The sequence below is a fragment of the Rhinolophus ferrumequinum genome, chromosome 6 (genome assembly GCF_004115265.2).
Source record: "Rhinolophus ferrumequinum isolate MPI-CBG mRhiFer1 chromosome 6, mRhiFer1_v1.p, whole genome shotgun sequence".
NCBI classification, from domain to species: Eukaryota; Metazoa; Chordata; class Mammalia; order Chiroptera; family Rhinolophidae; genus Rhinolophus; species Rhinolophus ferrumequinum.
Genome location: NC_046289.1, coordinates 13,416,789 through 13,435,695, shown reverse-complemented (window position 1 = coordinate 13,435,695; position 18,907 = coordinate 13,416,789). Strand labels below are relative to the sequence as shown.

The 18,907-nt window shown below is 37.8% G+C and overlaps 1 protein-coding gene across 4 annotated transcripts; it reads left to right on the top strand.

Annotated features, from left to right (window-relative positions):
- The first annotated feature begins 972 nt into the window (after positions 1-972).
- On the top strand, positions 973-8,916 carry GPR65 (G protein-coupled receptor 65). 4 transcript variants are annotated; one of them, XM_033107981.1, is made up of 3 exons: positions 994-1,068; positions 5,721-5,840; positions 7,063-8,916. In XM_033107981.1, exon 3 carries the CDS (start codon positions 7,485-7,487, stop codon positions 8,505-8,507), a length of 1,023 nt encoding a protein of 340 aa, XP_032963872.1. In that variant the 5' UTR covers positions 994-1,068; positions 5,721-5,840; positions 7,063-7,484; the 3' UTR covers positions 8,508-8,916. The 4 variants fall into 4 exon arrangements, with proteins under 4 accessions (XP_032963869.1, XP_032963872.1, XP_032963870.1 ...); XM_033107979.1 differs by having other exon boundaries at positions 5,721-5,996; XM_033107978.1 differs by lacking the exon at positions 5,721-5,840 and having other exon boundaries at positions 973-1,068.
- The last annotated feature ends 9,991 nt before the right edge of the window (positions 8,917-18,907 follow it).

The window sequence follows — 18,907 nt, the reverse complement described above, 5'->3', positions numbered from 1 at the left end:
CCCTTCATTTTTAATAAAAGTTTATGACGGCAGGATTCAAACTCATTTTAGCATGGTTTTAACAATCTCTGCCTTCCATTCCAAAGGGAGAATCAAAGGAGAAAATGGTTCTACAATAAAATACTATATAGCTAATCCAACTGGTCCCTTTAAAAAAAAAAAAAAAAAAGACTTTACAAAATTGGCTACCTTAGTCCTGCAATCCATTAAGCAATAAAATATGCTCATTGTACACCTAGCCCCCATCTTCCCTCTCCTGTTTATCTCCCAAAGAAGTTAATCACCCTGAATCCATCTACAACATTGTCTCCCATCTCACACATTCAATGACTCATCCTGTCTTTCTGTACTTCTCTTGGAGTATACTTACCTATCTGTCATTGTATTATAGTTACTATTGAATACGCCTTTCTCCTTCACTAAGTGATAAGCTCCTTATGGCCTAGACCAGGGGTGTCCAAACTTTTTCCAACGTTTTTTACCAAGGGCCATATGCGGTAAAATACGCAAACAGCCGGGCCCCTCACTCGAGGTGACGTACGGATTGCCTCACCTGGTTTATTTAAGTAAACTAAATATATTTTTGGAATTTGCTGCGGGCCAATAGAAAATGGATTGTGGGCGCAGTTGGCCCGCGGGCCGCCGGTTGGACACCCCTGGCCTGTAGCCAGGTCCTAAATATCTCCCAGCAGTGTCCTAAGAGTATGATAGGTACACGTGTGGACAGAATAAATGAATGAGTGAGTGAATCAATGAATTCTAGTACATATACTACTAAAGCACATGTATTAGAATGCAATTGTAATTAAGATGCAAAGAGAAAAGTGCGTTATTAAAATGCTGCTACAGTAAATAATAAACAAAAACATCTTTTAAAGTCTTTAAGAGACTTTTTTGTTCAAACTTGGATAATGTACGTCCTACGTGTTAAGATGTTGCTTCCTCATTGGTTTATGATGAAATGTGAGTGCAATTTCCTGTCCTTTCAAGAGTGTTGGTTTCTCTTCTTGATGCAAGTGGATTTACCCGGCTCCTCGGTTGACAAAATCGTCACCCCAAGAAACATGGGTAAGTATCAAATTTAAAAAATAAAATAAGACTTTTAAGTAGATAACATACGTTTGCATGATTGTCAGTAATATTTGCCACATTTTATCTAGGTTGTATAAATGTGGTAATGAAGATCTTACAAGAGTGAGAGAAATGAGGATGACACCTGGTTTCCTCTACTTTGAGCAGGGGTAAAAGGATTTCAACGTTTGCATTTAGAAATAGGTAAAACTATCCGATACAAAAGAGGAATGCTTATACTCTCTTTCCTCTTCAGGAAGCAGTTTATTGGCAAACTGAATTAAGCGGTTAGGAAGATACATAGCTCTACAGCCAAGAAAGCTCCTGGCTGTAGAGCTAGCTGGCACCATTTCCTCATCAGTACAATGGTCTAGTGATACTTTTCATACCATCAGAAATAATGTGAAAATTGGAAAGAACATTTCCATTATTAATAAATATCGATTACTAATTCTTACTGAATAAGTGATTACCACAGTGTCTGACACATAGTAGAGCCTTAACAAGTAGCTATTAAAATGATAAGTGAAGGTAAATGTTTCCTATATCACTTTTTATCTTTTGATCGTTGTCATTAATGATTTGTGCTATTTTAGGAGCTGGTTCAGAACAGATATAGTTTAATATCCTGTGGATTGCTTTCTTTTAGCATTTGGTAAAAATTATTAAAAAATTTAAAAATCCAAAATGTTTAGAACTGGTTTTAAAAACAATTTTTCTCAAGGTTTGATTAAAGTAGTCAAAATAATACCTGAAAAGATGTATGAATAATAAGAATTATGTGTTCCATTAAAATCTCAGATTCAAATGGAATGGCTCGGTGCGATGTCAGAGAGATAGTGGATGGGGGGCGGGGGGTCCACAGTGTGAGGGAGATAAATGATAAACGTCTAAGTATTACTTTGTCTTGTGCACCTGAAACTAATAAAAAAAAATCTCAGATTCATACATTCATTTAACAACTGTTATCTGCAGAGCTGGTATCATATGTGAAATGTCACTGTACAAATTACACTTTGAGTGCCTCTGGCTTCTCTGCTCTGCTCTGCGTAGATGGCCAGTGATGACCTCCTTTTAGGAAATGTAGAGGACAGCACAAAGGTCACCTATAAACTACTGGTGTTGTCATTCAAACAATAGTATTACCTGACATAATATACTGAAGGCTGACCATGTGCTAGGTACTTTAATTCATATATCATATTATTTAATTCTCACAACAACTCTGTGAAGTGGGTGCTATCTTACATCTGCAAAAACTTAGAGAAGTGGCGAAACACATATGGTCACAAATCTCCCCAGAGCTGTTGAGAGCTTTTCAGACAGTCTCCAGACACCACACACATACCCACAAGCCTTCATAACCACTGTCTGTGTTGCAGAGAAGATACCCAGTGTCTGTTTCATCAAACCATTGGGTCTTGTGGTTGTTTTAGTTAAGGTAGGAAATGTTTTTATACAGAAAGTCATATATTCTACTGAGAACTTTGGAAGTCCTCCTAACATCATTCTTTCCACTTTATTCATCATATCTTTTTTCTAAGAGCAAAGATGCAGATTTATTACGTAACATGGCTAACGGAGGAAGGGGAACCCACTGACCATCACCCAGTTCTCTCAGTCCTGGTTCCAAGAAAGGATATTCTCATGGTTCAGGTGTTCTTGCCCAGGCACGTGTGCCTAGAAATGGATGTGATGTCGTGTACCCATCAGAGTCCCTCCTCAGCAGCTTTTTCAACCCTTCATACATCTCAGACTTTTTTTCTAGTGTCATTTTCAATCTTCTCTTACATCCTTTAGATGTCTCTTTAATAAGGATTTTAGGGGTAAATTTTTTCAGTGGTGGTTTATCTAAAAATGGCCTTATTTTTGCTCTGCTTTTGAAATTTAGTTCTGTTGGGTACACAATTACAGGATGTCATATGTTTTCTTAGCAATTTGGAAATATCAATCCACTGTCTTTTGGTTTCCCTTATTATTGCTGTTGAGAAGTCTTTTGTTAGTCTAAATTTTATCCTTTGTAGCTAGTTTGTCTTTTCTCTCTGGCTCTTTTTTCTTAGTTTCTGTTGATCTGCAGCTTGATTGTAATGTTTCTCAGTGTAGATTTCCATCTTTGTTTGTTTGTTTGTAATCCTATTTGGGGTTCACTGGGCTTCATAAATCTAAGGATTCCACGTGCTTCATCAGCTCTCCACAGCTGGCAGTCACACTTGTTTTGTGTTATTATGTCTATTAATTTTCTCTCGAAAACATTTGTGGATCTGGCACTCGTCTTATTTTTGCTGAATCTCACATATAGTGGCTAATTTTTGTGTGTGCATGTGTGTGTGTGTGTGTGTGTGTGTGAACAAGTTCATGTTTGTTAGAACTTGTTAGAATTCTTTGAAGCCTCGGTTGAGGAGCTTTCCTCAAGGGATGATTTGTATTTACTTCTTCCAGGTGCCTAGAGTATCTATTTGTTCATATAATAAACGTTTATCTTTGGTGCATTCATTTTCATATTATCTATGTTATTTATTGTTTGTTTTATTTTGTTTCTATGAATTACCTTTTATTGATGAGGAAAGAAGTTAAATAACATCCTTTCTGAGGAAGGCATATATGCTCCATCGGCAGATAAAACAGAAGTTGGTTGTTTGTCAAGATTCTTTACATTCCATCTCACATAGCCTTTTGAGTCCACTTTTTAAGTTTTTAATTGCAATGTACATACATGCAGAAAAATGTACTTATCCTAAGTGTACAGCTTGATAAATTTTTACAAACTGACCTGTGCAAGGATTCAACACTCATATCAAGAAACAGAACATTACCAAATTCTCTGAAGTCCTCTAGTGCCCTCTTCTAGTCATTACCCAGACCTTCCCCAAAGGTAACTAGTACCTGATTTATCTCTTTGTTTTATAACAAATGTTTAATATGACACTTTACATGGTTGTTTGCAACAATGCAGATTGGCTTTGTTGAGAAGGATGAGACATGCACAATGGTTCTTCCTACTTGTCGTGATAGATGATAGATGATAGATGACAGATGATTGAAAGATAGATAGATAATAGATATCTCACAATCGATCTTATTTATGTTTTCTTCATTACCACATTATGAGTGGCGAAAGATAATTAATTTCAACTTTAAAACAACTCACAGAGGATTCCTAAAGTAAACAATAAACTTCAAAATTCAGCCTCATGATTCTAAGAATTGGGACATTGTTTTCTCTTAGTGTGGTAACAGTGCATTTTCTCCTTTTAGACATCTATTTCTAAAATCAAATGCAGGAAAAAGAAAAGCCTGTCTAAGTAAAACCATTACATTATTCATTATAATTTATTGAAAAGAAACACTTTTAACATTTCAAAGAAAACATGTTGACAGATATATGGAAACATAACAACACATCGTCACTGAGTGTGACGACATGATGTGAGATGGTAATTCTTACAAGTTTATTTGAAGCCCATGTAGTCTTACAGAGAACATAAAAGTGATGTCTTCTAGAAAACGTGAGGAAACATCTTATTTATATCTTATTTGCAGAAATGATTATTCACAAGTCATTGTCTTTATTTAGAACTGTTATAGCTAAAAGACTTGTGCTAATCTGTTAGTGTTATATTTAGGTGAAAAAAGAAATACTGTCTTCCTTCTCAACAAAGCCAGTCTGTATTGCTGCAGAAATACTTCAGATTTCTAAAGCATTTTTATATAAAAGGCAAAAGACAAAATAGTTAAGAGGCTCTAGCATTATAATCTAGGATTGTGGCTGAGTTCTACCAAAGATCAGATAGGTCATTTGGGGCTAATTGCTTAATATGTGGCTCAATTCTTCATTTGTTATAATAAATAGTACAGAGGTGGAGTGAAACATAAATTATAACAACTATGCATGCCATTTAAAATGGTACCCAGAACATCTAGCCCTCAATAAATGAACCGCTACACCGATTTCCAACAGCACAAATTAACTTTATCTGGTTTTTAATCAGATACTCTTTGGGGCCTGCCTTTTCCTATCACTCTACGTTATGTTTCTGAGCTCCAATCATGTTATTGCATGTCGTACTCATTTGTTCATTTCCATTGATGTATGGATTTCAACTGTGTTAATATACAACAATTTACTTATCTATTCTCCTGCTAATAAGCATTCCAGTTGGTGGGGTGGGCGGCATATTACAAACAGTGCTGCTGTGAACATTCTAATTCTACCACATGCCTTTTGGTAAACATATGCATGTATTTCTGTTGAGCATATACCCCGAAGTGGAGTTGCTGAACCATACGGAATGCACAAGTGCCAGATAGTTTTCCAACCAACACTGTCTAAGAGTTCCAGGTGCTCTGCACCCTCACCAACACTTGGTATTTTCCGCCTTTTTCATTTTATTTACTCTGGTGAGTGTGTAGTTGTATCTCACTGTGGTTTTAGTTTGTATTTCCCTGATGACTAATGAAGCTCCAATATTCATCCATTATTGGTCTGAAACTAACAGTGTAGACTCAGACACTTTTCTCAAGTGAGGACCAGCCAGAGGCCATGAATACTCAAGCTCCTCACAGAAAGAAAGCCGAGACGGGGAACTGGCCAACTTGCCCAGCTGTCTGCCAATATCTGTAAAGTTTGTCTTATTTTGTTTATTTTCTAGTTCACCCTTTGCTTGAGGGCAGAGGCTGCCGGATCCCAGCATACAGGAGACGGGCCAGGACCACCCCAACCTGCTCTGCAGTTGCTCTGCATTCAGAGGCTCTGGTTCCTCCAGCTCCACGTGAGCCTCGAGGAGACCCAGAGCTTTACTGCTCACTTACCTCCCTGATCTCAGCTCCTACTTCCTGTTTTGTCCATCGCACTTTTTTTCCCCCTCTCTGGAAGGTTCACCTATTGATTTAAAGGCCTGTTTCTCACATTCAATTCCTATTTTCAGGTGTTATAAAACTAGATTTCAGTTCTCTATTTTGTTTTGAGAGTGGCGTGTTTCATGTACTCTAGATATAGATTACTCTACTATCAGAATCCTTGTGCCTTGCGGTGGCAGGTCTCTTTTGTGCTTAGGGTTCATTGACACTTGCAAGAGGTGGTTTAGATGTCGTCTAGGCCCCACAGCACACAGGAAGAAGGCAAATCCTCCTTCCCCTGCATAGTGACTCTACAGAGCTTTCTGTGAATACCCCCAGCAGATGAGTCATCTAAGGCACCCATGGGTCCCACTAGCAGAGAAATACAGACAGAAGTGTTTCTGTACTCCACTATGGAGAGAAGGATGGATTCTCTATTCCTACTGCATGAAACTGTAACATCAAACCTTTAAAAAGAAACTAAACTAATAAGCAAACAGGTATGAAGGTAGAAACAAGATGATCACAAAATTTTACCCAGAACTGAGAACATTCTGTCCCCTATTTCACAAGAAGATGAGAAAGATAAAATATGAGTTAACCCACAAAGGAAGCAAAGAAAAAACAGAAGTGATAGTGTTATCTAATTCTTTATGAAGCTTCAGCAAGCTGCAATATTTTAAAATACTTTATCAAATTCCTTGTAACAATATGTTCTTGGTTAATAAGCTGATTTTGAAAGTGCCTTATACCTAGCTTGCATATGAAATTAAAAATTTGAAATCATATAATCATATAGTTTATGATACACTCAAAGCATTTACTGATTACAAACAAATCAATGAATTTCATATATTTTTAAATTACCTCTTAAAATGATTTTTCAACTTTAGTATTGTGCTCTTAGATCATGTCCAGTGAGAAATATAGTTCCCTCTAATCTAGCATTCCTTGGATAATTCTTATTTAAAGTAGGTAAATTATCTCAACTTGATTTCATTTTCGAAGTCAATTAGACTGTTTCCCTTTTAAACACCTTCATTGTAATTTAACACATTTTTGATACCTTCGATAAATGAAATCGAAGAAGACTGTTTCAAAATCAGGATGTATCTTTTAAACGTATAAACTGTTCTAGTTCATCTTTCATTTCAGAGACAAAGGAATTTTAAAAAGAGATGCCAATCTCTGTGAAAACAAAGCTTATGTATTCATGCTTGTACCAATCACCTGAGTTTCATGAAGGAAAACAAACTGGGGATGATCCTTGAAGATTCTTCATCAGCATTCTGTCAAAATGAGCACATGGATGTCTGCTCATTAGAATCAACTGGCCCCTTAGCTAACTACCAGGAGCACAGATTCTGACTTCGCACCATCGACATCTGTGTGAAAAGTGATCATCCATTCTTTAAAAGCATTGATGACTTAATCAGAACTTTTGGAAGCAAAGAAAAATTGAAAAAATCTTGTAAAAGAGAATTAGATGTTGGACACAAACTGCAACGAGGCAAGACTTACTTTGCTATTTGCCTTCTGAGAACAAATGTAATTGCCACCTTAAAAAGAAAAAAAAAATGAACTCCACATGTATTGATGAACAGCACGAACTGGATCACTATTTGTTTCCCATCATTTACATCTTTGTGGTAATAGTCAGCATTCCAGCCAATATTGGGTCTCTCTGTGTATCTTTTCTTCAAGCAAAGAAGGAAAATGAATTAGGAATTTACCTCTTCAGTCTATCACTGTCAGATCTGCTGTATGCATTCACTCTCCCTCTGTGGATTGATTACACTTGGAATAAAGACAACTGGACTTTCTCTCCTGCCTTGTGCAAAGGGACTGCTTTCTTCATGTACATGAACTTTTACAGCAGCACAGCTTTCCTCACCTGCATTGCTGTTGATCGGTACTTAGCAGTTGTCTACCCTATGAAGTTTTCTTTCTTAAGGACCAGAAGGTTTGCATTCGTGGTCAGCCTATCCATCTGGGTATTGGAAACTGTCTTCAATGCTGTCATTCTGTGGGAAGATGAGACAGCCATAGAATACTGTAATGTCAAAAAGTCTAACTTTACTCTATGCTATGACAAATACCCTTTGGAGAAATGGCAAATTAGGTTCAACTTGTTTAGGACATGCACAGGCTATGCAATACCGTTGGTCATCATGATAGTTTGCAACCAGAGAGTCTACCAAGCTGTGCAGCATAATCAGGCCACGGAAGAGACTGAGAAGAAAAGAATCATAAAACTGCTTGTTACTATCACATTGACTTTTGTCTTGTGCTTTACTCCGTTTCATCTGATGTTGCTGATTCGCAGCATTTTCGAGCGTGACGTAAACATTAATAAGTATACATTTGACCATAAGTCTGGGAAGCAGAATTATAAAATATATAGAATCACGGTTGCATTAACAAGTTTAAATTGTGTTGCTGATCCAATTCTGTACTGTTTTGTAACTGAAACAGGAAGGTCTGATATGTGGAATATATTAAAATTCTGTACGGGAAAGCTTAATAAGTCGCAAGGACAAAGAAAACACATACTTTCTTCGTCTACAAAAGATACTGTGGAGTTAGCTATCCTGGAATAGAACCAAGGCATTATTTTTACGGTACACAATATTGTACCATCGAGATTATACTTTGGAAAGGAAATCTAGCATGGGAGGGAACTAAGTGTTCCAATTGAGTGAATATTTTAATATCCTCTCCAATGGAAATATTTTTAAAGTATACCGTACAGCTCCCTGACTTTTATTAAATTAGTATTAAGCAAAACTTAAAATTTTCCTAACAACTTGGGATCATTATTGTTGATGGCAATTGTTTTTGTATCTGTGCTACAATCCCTCAGAAGTTAATAAGATATACACACGGTGAATGCTGCTGCTGAGTGCCACACAAGGTAGCAATCTTCAATACAGGAAGTGGCACGTCAAACCTTAGTAAAGTGTAAAACAAGTTTCAACTTGTTCGGTGCAGTCAGTCAGGTGTGAGCTACAGTAGAGAGAAGGTATGTTTCAAAGTGTGCCATAAATCATGGATCATGAACAATGCATGAAATTTTGTTTCAAACTGCAAAGAAGTATAACAGAATCACATGAAATGTTAAAATTAATTTATGGTGATGCTGCAGTAACCACGATCTGGCATCATGCGACTTCTGGCTCTTCCCCAAAGTCAAATTGACCATGAAAGTGATAAGAACGATGGGATAGTGTGTTCGAAGGGAGGGCTGGTATTTTGAGGGGGATTAACGGCAATGTGTCTTTTACTGTAATACATTTTTTTTAATTTAAACATTCACAGTATTTTTTTATCACACCTCAATAGGACTGTGTGTCTTTAATTCAGTGATCTATATGTCTGGTTTTTATGATTTTTCTCTCTTTCTATAGGTTTCAGGTTATCAGCTATAACTTCTCCCAACTGTATGTACCTGTCTCCAACAACCCCAGCTACTAAATACTGCTTCTAATCTTCTCACTCATTACTAAGTATTTATTGAGCCTACACTATGTACTAAGTTTTGTGTTTTGGGGTAACAAAAAATGGTCTCATGAAGCTTTATGAAACTCACATCAGTTCCGCTATAAAGTAAAAAGTAAGTGGGATCAGAGTGATAGTCTGAAGGCTTTTTCCATAGAGTAAAGACCTATACTTTCTTTCAAATTATAATTTTGTTTTATTTTGATGTTTTTAAATTTACAATTAAGTACAACATAGCTGCAATTACCAGAAGTTTGATGTCAAGACAAAAAGACATTATAGACCAAAAGAAGACATAGTAAATCTTACATTCAGAGACTTCTTAAAAGAAGGACTTAGAATATTTACAGCATCTTGATGTAATGTACTCTTTGGAATTCTCATTATGGGAATTACTCTGCATAGTTTTAAGTAGGTAACCATTAGGTAACCATTTTCCCTAACCAAGGTATTTTTTAAGATCTTCTTTTCTCCTCTTCCTTCCCTTTCTTATCTGTTTCTTCTACTCCCCCCCAAAAAAAATCCTGATAATAAGAAAGACTAATATCCTTTCAATAATGAATTTCTAGACACACACTGAAAAATCAATGAGTGCACAAACTGACTACATTTTCCAGGACAGTTTTCTGTGATGGTGTGTACATAAGAGAATACCACCTTGCTTTGAAGCTATATGTGCATTCTCTGTTCTTTGCATTTTTCTGGTCACTGAGTTTTTAGAGAATTAATAGATCGTGTCCAGGCACTCTGAGAAACACGTACACTGAAAGACGAAAGAAATAGTTTGCTCTTCATTTTAATGAAGAGTAACTAAAATAACTTGGGCTCTTTGATTAATTATTGATAAATTATTGGCAGCCTGTGAGTTGAATACTTGTAAAAGTTAAAGATCCAGAAACAATTTTGCTCACATTTGGAAACTCAGATACAGATTAAGTGTGTTGTCCAAGATCACAAGACTTCCCAAGAAGCCTCACTTCCCTCCAGAGTTGCTTTCCCCCTCTTGTTTATTTATTTATTTCTCAACATGTCTACCATTTCTTTTTCTTAGGCATGCTAAAGACATATGCGTGAAGAGCTGTTGAGGGGAGTCACTGAATTTTGGTCCAGAAAAAAGACAAAAAGAGAGTTAGTTCATTAGTTAATACCTCTAGAAATATAATAAATCATATAGACAGTAATTAAAATGATCCATTACAGAGAACTGATGAAGACTATCTCTGCTGCTTATATGAAGAGATGTAGCAAATGCCCATACGAAAAAGGTCAGACAATTAAGTTCGTGAACTTTCTGCTGTGCACTTACACAGTGGCACCTTTAATAAGAATGTTCTACCTACTGATTAACGGCAAAACCATCAATTTAGGATGCTGTGAGATACATTCCCAAATGAACCAGGCTGCCCAAACTTCCAAGCAGTCTATCCTTCCCATGAGAGTAGGGCCAATCACGGAGAATCTATGCTGGGAAGATAGTCCGATGATTTAGGGCAAAGCACTTGTAGACATGATCCAAACTTATCTACTGTCCCAACGTTGGAAAGTTAATCCTTCAACTTTGAAAGTTTTTTTCAGCTCTTGGTTAAAGTTCCCCATTAAAGTAAAAGTACTTCTGGAAGGAATAAGACCTTGTAGTATTCTTACCTAGGACTTTGTTGTCGGAAGACCTAGATTGGAACACCACTGATTCACTTACCAGCTGTTTGACCTCAAAAAATTTGTGTGTTCTCCCTACGGCTCAGTTTTTATAAACTGCAGGGACAATAGTAACACTTGCTTTTAACAAGTAGATGTGAAAACACTTTGTAAACTGTGATGAGATTTCTAAATGTTCATTATTAGCAGTCAGTCTCATCTTTATCAGGATTAATGGACTGCTCCCAAGAGATGGAAAAGTCCCTGGAGGGACACTGGGGGTAGGAATATAGCCACGTGAGCTGGTGGGAGGTGGCTGCAGCTCACACCACGATGGTGACTTCCTCCAGGTGGTTAAAGGCACCCACTAAGGTAACTAAAGGCGCTTCATCCTTCCTGGTTCTTGGGACATTCTCAGTGTGCCTGCTTCTAGGACTTCTCAATTCTGGGGAGACACACGCTCAGGACATCACAAACACACAAGTAGATATCCATTTTCAATCTGCTTACTTTTTTGGCTTTTTACTTCCTTATTCACAGAGTTATTTTTTAACTTAGTGAACCCAATTAGCCATCTTGGATAGGCCAGGGAAGGGACTGTGTACAGGTTTTCCAAACCTCCATTTTCCCTACGTAAAAAAAGAAAAGTGGGAAAGCTTCATGGCTGAGAAAGAACCGGAAAGACATCCGAAACGAACACCTCATTGATAACTCCACCTGCTCATGAGCATCCAGAGCAAATCTGCTTCCCCAAACTCATCTCTTCCTTTTTCTCTTTTCGATTTAAGCAAAAAGCTCTCCCTGAGACATGATATTTCTTTGTCATGATCAAATAAACAATTATTCACCAACCACCTCTGTTGACTTTGCGAACTTAATTTATTTATTTTTAAACAGATGTACTGATTCTAAAATAGAATGTATGATACATGGCATGGAAACATTTCTTCTTCCAACACTTTTATTTTTCCCTGGGCTTCCTTTTGCCAGTCATCTCTGTCATCATTCTGTCATTTAAGCACAGGGTCCCTGTTCTTTTCCCGCTAAGCCCATCCACAGGTTGCTATGGAAACACAACAGCTACTACAACACCCTGACCCAGGAAGGCCTTTGTGATAATAGACTTCTTTGTCTGGGTCCATCAGGTGACCCTGCCATGAATCAGAAGGCTGTTCCTCCAACAGACACAACCAATGTTCACGTGACACAGACCAACAACTGCCCATCTCACAAAAACCATCCCTGGGCTCTCTTAGCACATGCCTGTACTGTTTTGTAAGATGTCTAATACCAACCAAATGCAGAACACACATTACCTCTTTAACTTCTGAAATAATGCACCATGTGGGTGCTTTCATTCTCTTGTTTACTGAATCAGCAGCCAGAGAGACAGTGTTAAGATTCCACCCCCCGCCCCCACCCGTCCTCCCTCTCTTCTCCCACAGCCAGAAGAGGCTGCCAAGGAAGCTGTGGTAAAAAATATCTATCTGCATTTTTTTCATTGCTCTGCTATTCTGGAAAAATCCTGTTCTGACTGAGGGGTTTTATTTACATCTCCTGGGTAGACGCCTTTGGGGGAAAATAACAGAAGGTTAATTTACAAGAATAGCAGAAATGTCTTGTATTATTCTTTGTTCATACTATAAATACCTGATTTGATTGAAGTAAAAAAAATTTTTTTGCCCACAGTATTTTTTATTCTTTAGTATATCCTACAGCTTAAAGGTGCAGTACAACGTAATTAGGTTATTTGTTGCACTAGCTGAATGCCCCTTGTTTGCAGGAATAAGCTGACAGTGGCAAAATCAGGTCAAACTTGGGTCAGGGGGACGTGATGTGGGAGTTCAGATTCCTCCCTCCAAAGAGCCTTTTCCTACAACATTTGTTGCTGGCAGAGAACAATCACACAGGGAACTTGTTGGTGGCCACTAGGTGTCGATCACGTTCTACTTGGAACTTTGAAGCAAAGAGTAGCTTAGGGTGACATTTTTCTATTCAAGAAACAATATCCCCTATGAATTGGAAATGAATGGGGGGAGTGCTGAAATTCAGTTTGTATCATTTATTTTTCTGCTCTCTGGAAAGCTCAGTAATCATCACATAATTTCACTTGGTTTAAACTCCACATGTCATCCAGTATTTTTTTTTTTTAGCCAGTTAAAATCAGTCAGGCCACGTGTAAAAGAACATAGGCTACACTGTGTAATTTCTGAAAGATTGTAGATATAGGATTGGCGACTTGCCCTTTATTTAGTTATCTTACCCATATAAGAAAATACTGACCACCTTTCACGTAAATAGAAACGGAAGACATTTGAGCTATAAACCATTTGCAATTTTGTCTACTATGATGAAATTATCTTTGAAAGTCAAGATATAATTCAACATGTATTATTAATTTCTAATTTATTATTGTTAGATCTCAGCACTAAAAATTGCATCTGTTATTTTGAATTGTTTAAATCTATTCTTTGGAGAATCAATCATGTTCTAATTTAACAGAATTTGCATATTATTACATAGAATGGTCCATAATCTATTTTCTTCTGCCTATAATTTTTAAGCCCTTTATTAAGCACCAGTGAATTCTTTACACATTTAAAAAATAGGTTACAATTCCTCAAATAATGTTGCAATTAGGTGTTCAAACAGCAAGCCATATAAAGGGATGAGCTATGGCAGTCTCCACGTCATTGTTCGGTACAAGCTTTAGAATAAAAATATAAATTTTGTTATCTACGAAATGTGTGCTCAATTAATTTCAAATCAAATACAATCAAGAAATCGTACCCTCCAATGACCTGCCTTGCCAATACTTTGAAAAATATTATATTAATTTCAGTTCTCTGCATTCATTGATAATTCTTGGATATTTGATTGAACTGTAATCAATTTTCTAAAACAATCTCATTCAAATTTACTGCAAAATTTCTTGCCTTGGATCCAGGACTATTGAACTTACCAACAAATGGATTGACTTGGAAAGACTGATTCTTTTGACAGTTAAATGGATCAAATAAATGGATTGCAATAGTGAACTACAAAGTGCCTCCAGAAATGCCACAGAGAGGTGTTCTGTGAACCTTTAGAACTATGCGCATGACAGCTGCTGACTATAGTAGGTTTTACTAGTTTCTTAAAATATATATATATAACAAAAGAAATAGACTCTCTTATGCCACTCACCCACTCTTGGAAATGACACTTGCTGATGCTAAAGAAAGCTGTTTTGAATCTTCAGGGCAATGCCTTCCATGCTTCTCTGGCAGTTCATCCAAGAAGGGAGAGTGTGACACCTCGTGTACAAAAGCACCATGGGACAGGAAGGGCTTGTCCAGTCCTTCTTGGATGAAAGGATTGCCGAGGCCAAGCAAGGTCTGGAATAAGCAGAGATTCTCCTTGCTCTACAAATCTTCTTCTGACTCCTAGAAGGACAATAGTTAAGGTTGTTCTCACTGACAATCAGAATTGTTTATTCAGTGAATAAATAAGTTAATTAATGGAATGAACTAAGAAGGGTACAATTTTACACGTTGTCCTAACCCCAAGGTTCAGTTTCTGAAACCCTTGGAACTACTTGTGTTTTCAGTTGAAAATTTTTAAGATAATCTAGGAAAATAAGATTAAGGAGAAAGAATTTCCTTTTAAGAATATAAATACATTTTATATTTAATATACTTTATGAATATAACAGTATTTATATTTGTCAAAGTAAAACAAAAACAGATATTACCAATTTTATTCATCTTAAATTGGTGAAAACAGAAATAGTCACATTGATTTCCCTATTCCATTTTTCACTCATGAGAAATTTTTTTAGAATGTTCTTTCCTTACATTTTCAGTAAGATATTCACAAAGTGACTTAACTTTGTTGCAGACTACATAGTGGCATGAATCTGTTAACTGATTCAGTGCTACAAAAAAATAATGCTGCTCTTTAAGTCAACTTAATTGTTAACTCCCAGCCCACATACTGCCAAACTACAGGAAATTCCATGTCAGTCATTACTGGGCTGTCCTCCTCTTTGGGGTTCACACCCGAATTAGGGAGGTTGACAAAATGCCAAGAAAATGGAGGAGTGGCCTTTGATTGCCAGTCTCTAGTGATCACCAGTGACATTGACATTATCTAAGCTGTCAGTGGTCCTTTGAACCTCAGTGTTACTTGGCTGCCTCCCTGACTCTGTTGGGGACACATGGCTCATTGACAAGAGTAAGTAGAAACCAGCTAATAACCCAGACTCTTGTACATCAGGTAGACATTCCCTTCAAAGTTCATGTGGTTCTCGGTTTCAGGAGTGGAGCATGTACATAAGTTAAGCCAATCAAAGCAGTCCAATCTCCTGATTGGTTCAGTGGTGGGCACGTGATCTAACCTGCTTAGAATGCTGCGACAAAAGCTCTTTCTTTTGCTCTGGGTGATGTGCTATGCAGATGAGATGCCTGGAATCTCTGTGGCCATCTTGTGATTATGAAATAAGCAACACATAGAAGAAAGGAGAACTCAGGGCATCAGAGTGCACTGGAGCTGGACCCTGTGACACAATCAGTCTCTGCACATTGCATTTAGATGAACCAAATAAAGCCCCATGTTCTTTAAATCAGTCAGAGTAAGGTTTTTGTTTTTTATCTTTCTTGAACCCCAAAGGGTCCTGATGGAATGTGGAACATGGAAGTGAGAATGATGTAAGTTGCAGACTCTAGATTATTGAATAGGCTGAAGAGGCATGATGGAAAGGCTATGAAGACATCTCTAGCTTATGAAGTTAGCAGCCCTTGTTATAATATTAAATGGTAGCAAAATAAATGCTTGAACTGTTTCCTACTATATACTAGGACTCTACTACCAAGGCTCTCAAGTCAGGGAGTTGTTAGAAAAAAATCAAGACATTGGAGTCTTTGGGCTTCTTTTTATAGACTTCAATAAGGTCCTATAAGATAAAGGTAAAATAATACAATTTTTTGTGAGAGTTTTCCTGATATATTTTAAAATCTAGAAAATGCTGCTGCCCCAAAAAGCTCATCCCACTGAAGTATTTTGCATGTTTCAATGCTTCAGGGGAAAAAAAAAAAAAAGGAATTTTTAACTAGGAAAAGGACGTCAACATTTTTTGTGAGTCACTAGTGAGCAGAGTCTCAAGAACCAGACATTATGAAGAAAGAAAATAATTTTTAAAATCCCTTAGGTTCCCAATTTATATCAAGAACCAACCCTGGATGACGTAAATTTTGCATTTTTTGTAAGTCAAGGGGAGTGAGGATGCAGTTATGATGTAAACAAACTTCCTGTTATGGAAGAAAATAAAAAAGTCTGATCTCCTGACCCTAGTGAACTGTGGGGAGGAGGCAAGGAAGAATTGGAATGAAAATGTCAGAGACTAATTAATGTTAAACTTCATGGCCTGACGAGCAGTAGAAACATCCAGAGTGGGTGGGGAGAATAGCCAATGGGAGTGATTTCCTTTTCCTGCACGCAGCTGCAAGCCTGTGAGAGAAACCCCATCTTTATCCTGATGCACATCAATATGGTACTAAAATAAAGATTAGCATAGAGTTGTGCAGGTTTAATACTGTAGAAGAAATCCATGTCCATGGGACATCAATCATTTCACAGATATCACAGATTTGTATATTATGGCAGTTTTAGTGCATATGGCAGCAAAGTTTTTAACAGCATCACAATTTCCCAACACCGGAAGGAAATTGTCGTAAGGAAGACACTTCTCTTTCTAATTTGCACAAACTTCCGTGTCAGCAGGCTTTCTCCCACCACCACAAGCTCGTGGAAGCCTCTCGCACACCAGAGCTATCATGGGAGGAGCTAGGATAGGTGGCATACACCTGAAAGATTGAGCATTTACCCCCCAAGTAGCTGAGTTAATCCAATGAGACAGTTTAAGCAGAAAGAATGGGAAACATCTTTAACTGACGAGTGAAATAATTTTTTTTTTTTTTTTTTGCAAGCCAGCAGGTTGGTGACTCAGGAGGAAGAAGAGACCAGTAACAGAAAAATAAAGCTACACTTTCATGTGCACAATTGAGTCATACTGTGATCATTGTCTCTCAGATGTCCAAGTTTTGAGGTGGCCCACGGGGACACAGAGAGAAGAAAACATTCCTTGGTGTAAAATCATCCTGTCTACCTATGACCTACAGGCCAGGTTAAGTACAGGTCCACTCACTAGTGCAATTGTTCTCAAACTGTAGTGTTGTAGGAATCACCTGGGACTTTTAGTTTAAAAGATTTTTATTCAACACATCTGAGGTGGACATCAAGATACTGCATTTCTAACTAATTCTCCGGTAATGCCTGTGCTGCCAGGCCTGGGGTCCAGGGCTGAGTGGCATGGTTTTAGAGTCTGGAGCATTGATTCTCAGACTTTCACATACAGCAGCATCACCTAGAAGGTTTATTAAAATGGGCCGCTGGGACCCTGTGAAATTGTGACTTACAAGAATTATGTATTGGTATTCATCTCCATTTCTTACACAGAGTTCCTAAACCCCTCGTAACTTCCTAAGTGATAAGAGTACTAGGAGCATCTCTTGTTCTTATAATTGGCCTATCACCTCATCTCTAACACAGGACTCCTGAAACCCTTGTAATTTCCTGGGTGATGGGAGTATCTTTTGTTTTAATGAGGTGACTGGGTGGGCTCCTGGATGGCTTCTGGATGAGGGCTAGAAGGAAATAGCCATGATTAGAAGCAAAGAATTTTTAGCCCCACTCACCATCCTCCAAAGATGGGAGAGGGGCTGGGAACGGACTTAACAACTAATTGCGCCTACAGGAGGAAGCCTCATAAAATTCCAGAAGTACAGGGTTCAGAGAGCTTCAAGGTTGGCAAACACATCCACACTGGGAGGGCGACACACCCCGACTCCATAGGGCCACAGCTCTAGCAGAAAGACGTCCTTCTCAGAAGATAGCACCAGGATCAATACGTAGACATCACCCCTTTCCTCACAAAGAGAACAGGTAAGTTTCCTTTCCACCCAGGAGCCATCTTGTGGATAGCTAAGAAGAGTCCTAAGAGAAAACATCAATCTTGAATTGGACTGAGTATCCAAAAGATACTAAATGAGTCTTTAAAAGACTGTTTAAGCCAACAGAGACTGAAATACCTTCTATGCGCAAATTTAAGTGTTTTTCTCACCATCAGTGGGAATGAGGTTTTCAGGGCAAGATGATAATAGTTTCTTTCCAACATCCAAATATAGTATGCAAACATACGAACTGACAACTCAACAAATGTTTGGCAAATTGGGCAGGGCTATGCTGTTACATTCCTTGTAAATAAGCCTAGTTTATTTAAGCGAAAGTTTTATCTACTGGAAAACAATAGCTGAAGATAGAGCTACCGTGAACAGCCCAGAAACAGTATCTTGGTCATTGGATGCTGGACGAATGGGTGGGTAGATAATAAGTAGATTATGTAATGGGTAGATTTAAGTACGCTTCTAAACTGTCCCTCCTCTTTACTTCAAAACTCACTTGCTTCTCTGGCATTCATTTGATAAAAATGAATTCAGTCCCTTCCGAGGAGGATACACATAAAGATAGAACACTAGTAATCATGATACCGAGCACCACATCTTACTTACAGTAGACATTGAATATTTATCTGGTCCTTTGATGTGCTGATTAGATTGGAAGAGAGATCATTACCCATTGTACTTCGTTGATCAAATTAAAGTAGGAAGATGAGGTGACATCTCCTAGGAATACCAGTGGGGTGACAAAGGGCTGGGTATGGTTTTCCTTGGCAGTAGCCTTTATTGGATGGAGAGCAGACTGCCTGTCTGCTAGCCTAAGTGTGCTGGGAACAGAATGAACTTACTCTCCTCTTAGCTCTAGCTGAGTT